The following is an 11,014-nucleotide window of genomic DNA, read 5'->3' as shown; positions in this document are numbered from 1 at the left end:
GGAGGGTCTGTCTTTGCAAGAGGTGTGGGGAAGAAGGGAGGGGGATCAGAAAAAATGATAGAGCAAGTAATTGTAAAGTAGGAGAAAACTTCCTGTATATACCATAAGAGAGAAAAGATGTGAACCAGTTAGAAGTGAAGCTTCATGAAACAAGATCTGCTGCCTTGTCCATAAATCATACCTGGTGCTTTAGTCTTGAAAGAGACCTTATTGATCCAGAACCAACTATAACAGATGTATTTAAACAACTTGGCAGTAAAGCAGATTTACCTGTTCTTCTGCCACTTGTAGTGGCTGTAAGTTGTGTTTGTAGAAACCATTGTGTTTTGAGATGGTTGCGGGTGATTTTGCTTGAAAACTGAGCGAGCAGTTGGACAGAGAAACCAAACTGAAATAGCTAAAACTTCTGAGGAGCAGAAGGGTACTCAAGTAATCATTTAATTTACTTAATGGATATTAAAACATTAACTTGTGAAACTTTTAAACTTTATGTAAAACCATAACAACTTGGATTTGACTACAGAAACAGAACTGATGTTATTAGTTAGGTAACATATCCATTTTTGAACATAAATGACTATATGATATTCTATAGGAATGCCTCTACAAATGCAGTTTACATAGGCACAGATCAATCAATTAAGTCACATACATGCTTTTTCTTTCCTGCCACTGATCTTCACTGGCCTTCTTCATATTTTCTTTTTCTTGCTGAATGAAGCCTCCCCAAATGCAGGAATTTCTCAATTTCTTCTATTTGGTTCTGCATAATGGAGCTATGACTAGAACAGCTGTCCCCAGCTCCCAATGCACTGCCACTTCTTGCTGGAGTTACAGCCATGTGAGAAGACTTCTGCTCATGCTGCAAAGAAAGAAGTAAATACTCCTTTCACCTGACAGAACAAAAACTTGGTTACTAATTCCATGAAATTGATGCACAAAGGTTTAGATTGTTGGCTTTTGCTGAGCATTAAGTAAGGAAGGAACTGGGAACAGAAAGATAAGTCATTTGGAAAAAAAAATGTGTAGTTTGAGGTGCTTGCTTCAGCTTTGCTGCAGAAAGCTTGATAATGAGCAATGTACTTTTATAAACCAAACCTCAACATAAGGCTTAGTACAGAAGATTATGATTAAATAAAGACAGCCACCTTGTACTGGAATGCAGACTGGCAAAATAAATAGTTTAATTAAACAGTTTAATGTTGCAATTGACATGTCTATTGCTATGCAAGCATTTGATTAACAAAACCCAAAATCATGAGGTTTATAGTGTTGACTCCCTCTCTGCTCCGCTGTATACATTAAAAAGCAAAGATCATTAAGTAATGCAAGGCCCTGTAATAGGTTGGGTTTTTTATGTTAAAGATCCTTTTGTTCTCAGACTATTTTTAATTGTTATGATAAATACTCTGCCTGTATCCAAATCAAACACATGGCAACACAGTAGGGAATATTTTTTAATATTGGGCAGCTGTGCCTGAACCAACTCTAAGCCACAAAGTCATTATCAGGCCCATCTTTATTTTAGCACGTGAGTTTTGTGCTAAACATTTGTTTCCCCAGTGCACAAGCATCTCTTGGAAGACTGGAATATGAACAATAAACTTCATGCAAACTGTCCACTTAGCCTGTTGCACCTGTAACAACACGACTGCCGTGCAGCTGAAGGTCCTGGTGGTACTTGGGTCTGTCGTGACTGTACTCTCCAAGAGGAAGTACCTTTGATGTGGGTCTTCAAGCACAAGTTTCCAGTGCAGTGAAGCCATGTGCATTACATGGATTTACTGAGGACAACAAGCATCCAGCCCTCTTCGGCGAAACAGCCGCGGTGAGGTAGTGTATGTGCAGTATGTTAGTACAGCTCTGTAACAGTGGGTTTAGAACAAAGCTTTAAAAAAACCCCTCAGCTGTCAGACTGAAAGGCCTCAGCATTCTCCTAAGTAAAGTGTGTCTTACTGCCAGGAGAGAGTAATACAGCCATCTATGGGGCATGTATGCATAAAAAACCCACATGGCTGAATAGTATGAATGCACAGTTCGTTAGGGACTTGTGTTTAAGCTGAGCTGAGGGTGCTTATTCATCCTTACCATGGCACTCAGGCATGTACAGACTCACGTGTCAAACAGTTCTGCAGATTTTTACTAGAATTTTAAATGTACCTGTACCATTGGTTTTTAATTTTTTTAATCCCTTTTTAGAGTACTATACTCTGGCTGCATGAGATTACCCTGACTGTGGGAGCCATAAAAGTCTGCTCTAGCTATAATCATACATGGTAGTTAAAGCAAATAAACAGCACCAAAAAAGACTGCTGAGCCTATTTTAATCTTCCAACAGCTTTTACATGTCAGTCATAAAAATGACAACTTTGAGGACAGAAGGTATTAGAATGACACTGACACAGGGGGAGGGAGTGGTCTGCCACATCCCAGGCTGAGATTTCATAGATTAAGTATTTGGAAAATAATCTACGGTCAAACCAGCAAGGAAGGCACTTTGTTCTCATTCACCTCAGCTTTTACTCAGCCAGCGCTCAAGTTTTAGTTTGGAGGCGACAGAGTTGATATGACCACAATCAGATAATGAAATACAGCTTTGCATTGGCTGTAGATTAGGTATTTTATTGTAGTTCATTTATTTCCAGAAGTTCTCAGCTGAGAATGCCTTGCTGTCCCTCAGTCTCCATCAGTGAGCCAAGTGCCCTAACTGATCAGTGCCTCAGTGAGAAAAAGCAGGAGAGACACAGGAACTATGTTTGTGAGCTGGTTAAGACTGCTTAAGTCAGCCAACTTTGTCACTTGAAAACACTACACACCCTGACCTCAAACCTCAGCCAAAGATGACAGCCATAACTACCTGAGAAACACCTCTAGAAGGTCAAGTCTTTTAAATATATCTAGCACTAGGTCAGATCCTAATAGAGCAGATACAGCTATTTAAGCTCCGCAGCCTCACACAGATCTAAAAATGCTGTATGAGTGCTGCCAGTGCCACCCTGAATGACATTGTCTTACAGGGCAACAATAGGTTTCTTTATAGTTCTCTGCTTTTCCACATTGGTGTAGTATCATCCTACTACATAATACATGAACTCTGAGTCTGGTGTCACGTAACTGCAGCACAGAATAAACAGATAGGCTCTAATTCATGGATATGCTGAATTTTTGCTCTTTACAGGTTCTTTTAAATAACAAGTTCCTATCACGTCATAAAGGCCACAATGTGTTCATACTTTGGCATACTACTTTTTTCCTTTTTTTTTTTTAAACTCTTACTGTAGGTGACGATTTTTATTAGGGTACACAATGAACTACCCTCTTCCTCCCCTCCCGAACAGACTGGTTAGCATCTGTTTGATTCATATGCTGTGACTTTTTCCTGCTGCTTTCTATCAACCTTAATTGTGAAAAATGGTGCCTTGTTGCCCTTTTGATATTATTTTGGAGATTGACTCAGTCTTAAAGTATCCAGATGCGTACAGTTGTACAAATATCTGTGGAATTAGCTCACTGAGGTCTGGTCCGCAATATTTTTAATTGACTTACATGTTCTGTGGGAAAAGAAGAATCATAAAAAGTCTTTGCTGTAGCATTCCATTCTTCACTAGGGTCTCCCTGGGGGTCTCCGTGGATACTAGAGGTATTCAAAGTGTCAGCAGCTCTGTTAAAACTGGTAGAACCTGATTGACAAAAAGGAAATGGTAACAACTGCAATTTAGTCTCTAGGCACTAATTGTAAAGTAACTAAACTTCTGGTTTGCCTCTGATCTTAAAAAATCAAGTATTTTTGTTTTAAATCACAATGTTGTAGCTGCTCTCTTAATTTTTTTCTTTCATATGCTTCTGTGTCTTTCTTGTCTCTAAAGATGAACTATGTTTCTACTCTGTTTAAAAGTGTTTGATATAATTTTTACATATTAAGTTAATAACAAATTAAAATTGTGTTTTCTAGAAAATGTATCCCTTCTGAATATTATCACGCTATTTTTTCCAAACAGTGTTGCTTTAAGACTTACCTTCTGGTAATGATAATAAAATACATAATTACTGCCATCCTGACATCATAGTCCAGGGTGACTTGTAATAAAAATTACTTTCTAAATACAAAGGCTTTTAGTCAAAGAACTTTTTAAATAAGGAGTCTTTTTGTAAATGGCTCTACATCGTATTTCAGGACACCAGGCTGTAGCTATCTACTAAAGGCAGGAAGGGCAAGTAAGCAGATTAATCAGTGTAAGGCTCCGAGCCTGCAGCAGCTTTATGCACTGCTAGGAGACTGTTGGAACCAGTATCAAGTTCCTTGCAAGATCAAAACATGAGCCCACTTTCACAGTTACTCCTAATGGAAACGGTAGCTGTGTTGTCACTACACAGATGCCTGTTGATCAGTGCTACAATAGTAAGATCTTTGTTTTGCTATACAAATACACATTACCTCATGGTTGTGTAACATTTAATTAAAAATAGTCATTTTCTTTTGGAAGTGGAAAATGGTTATGAGTTTGTTTTCTTTTTTAACAGCTCTCCAGGAAGGTCTTGCTCATTCCCAGTTCATTCCTCCATTTGCTGGGTTGGAGTGGCTGCTCTCTGGGAACCAGAGTTGTATAAAAAGTAAATTGCACTGTGGTTAGTGAAAGGAATTCTCTCAGATGGGCTTCCTGTTTCACCAGTGCTCTCTGCCTCTTGGTCTCCTGTATGGCTAAACTGTGCTTCAGTAAGCAGCAAAAAATAGTAAATAATTTAGGAACACCATGGATTCTGCTCCATGTTTGCCATTTGGGAAAATACCTGAGAACAAACCAAACCCCAACCACGATAAATGCTGGGAGTTGCAGTGCAGAGGACCACAGCGATGAACGCTTGGGTACCCTGACAAAAAGGTTCTCTAGTTCCCAGAAGAGATGGAAGGTCAGCAAGAGGTCAGGAAGCTGAAATAGGGACCTATCTAAATTAGTCTGACAAGTGAGTGGCACATCTGGGACCCAAAACCAGATTCTCACTGTGACTTTTTGCTAGAATTCAAGAGGTCTGGTGACTCTACTGGTCACTAGGAAAATTATTTGGGAAATTTAAGTTACACTAATACCACTACCAACTCCTTTGGATGAACCTCTCAGAGTCACTTCTTAGCATTATGGTACTTTGAATACAGAAAAGTTTCTGACAAAAAAAGGACGAGGAACACATGGAAAAACTTCAGATAGTGTTGCCTGTCCTTAACAGAAAAAAAACACACGCAGGACATCACATAATACATTCATTTGCTTGAAATAGCTCTCAAATTCTCATTATAAAAGAGAGAACGTTCCATCTGAGATCAGGATTCTGCCACCTTGCTTCCACTGCAGACCTTTCTGAAACTGAACTTCAAAACATGCAGCTGTATACAAATATACATAGGCAAGAGAGAAACTGCAGTAACAAAATTACCTGCAAACCTAAATCCGTAACACCAGGACAATATAAACAAACCTGACCTCTGGTGCTCTGTCTCATTGCCACAGGCTGCAAAACTAAGGGATGGGAGTCCATTCTGCTCTTTTATTGCCATATAACTAAAATATCAGGTTGTTTACATTTTTCTGATGCTACACTAAACTTAGATGCAGAAATTTCACTTTCTGACAATTTTTCTAAGTATATTTAGTACATGCATCAAAACATAAATGCTTATTTTTCTTACCTAGTCCTGTTTCTCTTCTGTCAATGTTTTCACTGAGATTTTGACACTGTGTTCTTGAAATAACCTTTGTGTTTTCCACTAAGCATGGTAGTTTCTCTTTGAAAAGGAAAGGTTCCTTGGAAGCTGAAGTCCATGTAGCTTGACCTCTCATTTGATTTACTCTTGAACAAGAACTGAGGTCTAAAAAATTTAAGTATACTGGCGTTTTCTCAGCTTTTTTATCTGAGGTTGAAAGATCAAAGGATGACCTTCCACTTATGTTTACTAAATTTCCAGATGTTCTCATGGGTAAAGAGCATGATTCTTTCAGGTTACCCTCAGCAAACTTCCTTCCTGGAACCGTGCTATTCAATGAGTCTTTTTGCTCTTTTAACAATGTGTTATTTGTTGAATTATTACTCTCCAGGGAATGTCCATTTTTGATGGAGTGTATCTGAATATCATCATTAACTTTACATGGAATTAGTTTATCTGTAATTCTATCTGTTGGGGTTTTTCTGTGGGCAGTAATTTCAAGGCCATCAGCCTTTCCTGGAGCCATGGCTTCAGCGTTCAAAGTACCTGGATTTGTATCCTGCCCTGTTTGTTCAGTACTGTCTTGTCCAGGTTGCTTGCTGTGCACACCATCCACATATACCCCTCTTTCTGTTTTGGGGGGTATTAAATTGAAAGCACTTAAGAGAGACATATCTCTGTGTTCTTTTGTGGCATCATCGCCACTTGCCTTAGCACAATGAACAGTTGGTAGATTTTGAGCATCAGTTGCTGGAGCATCAGTACTTCTCTGTGCACCATTCCTGTTTATGTTCCTGACATCATCATCATCATCATTTCTGTCTTCACCATCAACCTGTGTCTGTTTAAAAGGAAGTTTATGTAAACCACTCAGATTTAACACTTTTTTATGCAGTCCACTGTCACCATCCAGCAAACATTTTTGGTGTTCTGTTTGAGAATTTTCTTTAAGAGAAGATAGGACGCCAAAACTTAATTCCTTAGCTTGGTTATCTGTACTCCTCTCACACACGGCATTCTTCTCAGTGCAAAGAACCACTTCAGAATCTGGATTGGGAGCCTGAGGTATAAGGATGCTTTTGTGTTGTATGGTATTTGATTTTTGATCTGCTTTGGTACAAATCAATTCATCTGTAGCACTGCACAATTCTTGCTTCCTGCAGTCAGTGTCCTGACTTCCATTTTTCTTGTAGGCACCTACAGTGTCAATACTGTCAAAAAATACCTTTCTTGGTGGTGTGTGGGATGATGCCAATGGCTCAGTGCTGGCCTGTGGCTTTTCTTCTAAGTTTGCATTGTTTTCATCCAGTAACGCCCCGTGTGCTGCTTCTAGAGTTTCTGCTTCTTTGCACTCAGTGACATGTATTTCTGAGGTCTGTCCTTGGGTAATTAAATCAGTATCTGTGCAGAGGGTATTCCTGGGAGAAGCCTCCCTTTGCTTTTTGTCATAAGGGCTAGCAACATTAATTTCATCCTTAAAACTGTTTTCAAGAACTTGTAAACCTGTTAGAGTTAAGTGTATTCTCTTGTTAGTGACGGGTAATCCAGAGGTTAAGTAATACTTTGGTTTTACAGTTGAAATTTTCCAAAGAGGTTGACTCAACATCAGTATCAATACTGATTTTTCTTAACTTATATTATACACACAAGTCTATCAGAAAGCTACCAGAGGGAAATATTATGTTATGATAACTTGAAAAATGTTTATAAACTGTTCAAATAGAAAGTATAAGCATTCTGTGGATTTTAGATATGGCTTATGGTTGAAATATTTACCAACTAATACATGTCACGCTTATTATTGAAAGGGGTCTTCATTATGAAATTGTGACACACACTTAATCAACCATTGTGTGTCTATAAAAGGTTTAAGCCACTGGTTGCTTCTGTAACTGTCCTTGTCTTTATTTTTGAAAGGGGCGTTTTTAGAGAAATTGGGGAGGGGCTGGAGCACCTCTCCTGAAAAGATAGGCTGAGAGTTGGGCTTGTTCAGTCCAGAGAAGAGAGGGCTCCAGGGTGACCTAATTGTAGCATACCAATACTTGGTGGTCATACAGGAAAGTGGGAGAGGGACTGTTCACCAGGGAATGCAGTGATAGGACAAGGGGCAATGGCTTTAAGCTGAAAGAGGGTAAGTTTTGGTTAGACCTTAAGAAGAAATTCTTCACTATGAGGGTAGTGAGGCACTGGAACAGGTTACCCAGAGAAGTTGTGGAAGCCCCATCCCTGGAGGCGCTTAAGGCCAGTCTGGATGGGGCTTTGGGCGATCTGGTCTAGTGAACATGTCCCTACCCTTGGCAGGGGGTTGGAACTAGATGGTCTTTGAAGTCCCTTCCAAACCAAAGCATTCTATGACTCTAAAACAAAACCAAGCCAAACGGTTAAAGGGACTGTGTTCATACCAAAAGGAAGACACTATGACCTGGTGGTAGTGGGCCAGAAAGGGATAACAACCATTGCACTATCAGAAAAGTGTTTTCTGGAAGATACAGTTGAAGGCTATGAGCATCAATCCTTTAAAACTGTCACTTTGCAGTTAATAAGCTTTTAAATTTCCACTTATCTTTGCTACATTTTAGAGACCAAGCATTAGGGACTAAGCACATTTCCTTTAGGTGGCTTCAAAAAATACTTACTGGAGTTCTAAAGTGCGTTGTATAGAAAAGTAGTGTGATCAACCACAGGAACAAACCTTAGCTGTCCTGTGCAGCACACTCACTCTGACTTGTTTCATGGGAGAGGGAGAGTCCTTGGTTTTGCTTCCAAACATTTTTATATGCAGTTCCTCCTAACCCCTATTTGCTTCTTGAACTGGCATGAAGAAAGAGTATTGCAACAGTGTGAGGGGTTACAGTACACAGATCTTACTTAATGCGTACTGTGCTTTGTTCAGTGCTTTGGGAATGTCATAGATTCTATTCACCCCAAGAATTTTCCAACTGTTAGTACATACTCATTCAATGCAGGATTCAAGCATTCTCTTGTCATATACTCTATCTGTAAACATTTATCCTTTCTTCAACAATACTACTTATCTCTATTATTCATGTAAGGTTATTACTTTGTTCTATCTGTAATTCTTCAGTGCTTAAAGAGCAGTCTGTTGTGCCTTTTACTTCAATTCCTTCATGTCCAAAATTACAGTCTTCTCTTATTATAGATTGCATACACTCATTTTCTTCCTGAACAACTTGTATTTCACTGTCTTTTGCATGTTCTTGACCACTCTAGCATAAGAAGGAAGAATAGATTATACATGTTTCAGTAATTTACTACAGTCATGGATTAATTTGAAGTTCAGGACTTCAATTTTAAATTATGTGTACTATTCTGATGGAAAACAAAAGACCATTCACCTGAAGTATACAAAGTTAAGGCAAATGGAGGAAAAAAAAAAGCAAGCTAGCATCCTAGAAGAGTAAGAAATAAGTTAGATCCTACTGTATTACAGTTCATAGAGAAAAGTTATACATACAGACAGAATTTCTCAGAGGAAGGAATGTGTATTGTACATGTGCTGACTGGATCACTCCCTCTGTCTGCTGACTAAATCACTGACCTCCTCAGTAATTACATGCTTAAAAATCCTCTATGATTGCTAATTACACTCACACACATGTGCATGCACACACATATTAACCCTACTTTTTTCTAACAAACCACCTAGAATTTTTATCTTCAATCCATAGGCAAACACGAATTTGCTTCACAGGCTTATGAATTTGCAGTTCCTGTCATTCAGTTCCTCATTCCCTCCCAGATGGCTTTTTATCCTGAATTTGAGTCAAATTCAACAAGAGTAAAAGTCTGAAAGTTGTGTCTACTTAAAATTTAAGTCACCGGTCTACTGCTGCTGCTGTATTTGTCTTTAGTTTTGGAAGTTTTGTGAAAGCCAGGAGCTGAATAGTGAAGAAACACCTTAATTAAACTCTACCAAAAAAAAAGGAGGAGGAAAAAAGGAAAAGGAGATACATCCTTTATCATCATCAACTGTTTGGCAGTTGAAGGCAGGAGCACGTGCTGGCTCTTACCCTAAAGATAGGATATAAAAGTAGGTAGATGGGGGAGGGAGCAGGGGTATTGCTTAATCCATAAAAGATGTGAGAAAGAGCTGAAGGTACTTGGGTGACTGAAGGTGTTGCAAAAGAAAGACTGGGATGTGGGAGGGAGTTACAAGTGCTGTGCTTGGGCACTGGATGTGTGGGGAGGACAGAGTATATTGCAAGATGGAGGGAGGCACGTAGACAACACTGGTAAAAAGATGGGATTATTGCAACGGTGGCACAGTAGGTGATGTAGAATACAAATCTGCAGGAAACAATTTTCTACAGGTCACAGAAAGATCCTGATGCTCCCAGCTTTGCTGATTTGGGGTAGGGAGGAGTCATGGTGAATGGAGGAGGGTTTTAAAAATAGTTTTTCTCTACCAAATACTCCACCTTCAATTCGAAGTTTGAATTGAAATTTCTCTGTTCCTAATGCTTTATTTTTATCATCCATACAATTCTGATGTGGAAATTGTAAATATTGCTTTTTGTTTAAGTTCTAAATTAGTTAATTTTTCTTCTTGGCTATATACACAGTTGTGTGTGTTACTTTTTGTGCAGGTATAAACCAGCTACTGCAGTGGAACTTGGCACATTTGTTGGTATGGGGTGAAACTGCTGAATGCATCTGAAACAAACATGATAAAGTATTCTTAGAAAGGGAGAACGGTTCTGTGATTTCTTTCCAGGTTTTCAGATGGGTTGAATAAACCCAGTTTCCATTAACTTCAAATGTCTGCTCAGCCCTTCAAAAATAGGTTCAAGATGCATAAATTAAAATGCATATGTCACCGTATGCTAAGTATCACTACAGTAATATATAAAGATATCACAACTATTAAAACAGGATTTTTTTTTGTCCCCTGTGATTTAATAAAGTCTAATTAAGGAACATACATACACCTAGGATGATCATTCCCTCAACAGAATATTTCATACTAGGAAATTCAAAAGCTTCTCAAAACCAGATCTCCCTGATGATAACCCATTGCTGGGTGTAGCCTAGCATTGTACACTCCTGTATTACAAATCATATTAACCTAAATTCAAAGCATTTTACTTTACCAGTTAACTGGTTTAACTGAGGTTGAACTTAAGTTTAACTTTACGGGTTAAACTGGATTGCAATTTGAGTCTGATATTGTACCTTTCTTTTTAAAAAGGCCTTTTATTTAATTCCTATTCCACAGGTGACCGGTATGACAAAGTTTACATTCATTCTAAATTTCATGCCCCACAAATAATAGCAGGGATTTCAGATTGCAGTAGG

The 11,014-nt window shown here is 38.7% G+C and overlaps 1 protein-coding gene across 1 annotated transcript in view; it reads right to left on the bottom strand.

Annotated features, from left to right (window-relative positions):
• Window positions 1-353: 353 nt before the first annotated feature.
• Window positions 354-11,014, bottom strand: part of CCDC73 (coiled-coil domain containing 73) — a gene marked incomplete at its 5' end in the record, with an annotated part of 53,438 nt that continues 42,777 nt past the window's right edge. Inside the window, 4 exons of the mRNA XM_084263139.1 lie at window positions 354-886; window positions 3,547-3,680; window positions 5,684-7,201; window positions 8,760-8,925. Coding sequence (XP_084119265.1) covers window positions 680-886; window positions 3,547-3,680; window positions 5,684-7,201; window positions 8,760-8,925 — 2,025 coding nt within the window. The 3' untranslated portion in view covers window positions 354-679. The remainder of the gene's footprint in view (window positions 887-3,546; window positions 3,681-5,683; window positions 7,202-8,759; window positions 8,926-11,014) is intronic.

The sequence above is a fragment of the Gallinula chloropus genome, assembly GCF_964237585.1.
Source record: "Gallinula chloropus genome assembly, chromosome: 4".
NCBI classification, from domain to species: Eukaryota; Metazoa; Chordata; class Aves; order Gruiformes; family Rallidae; genus Gallinula; species Gallinula chloropus.
The sequence above is the reverse complement of the archived record's forward strand: the minus strand, read 5'-3'. Positions and strand labels throughout refer to the sequence as shown.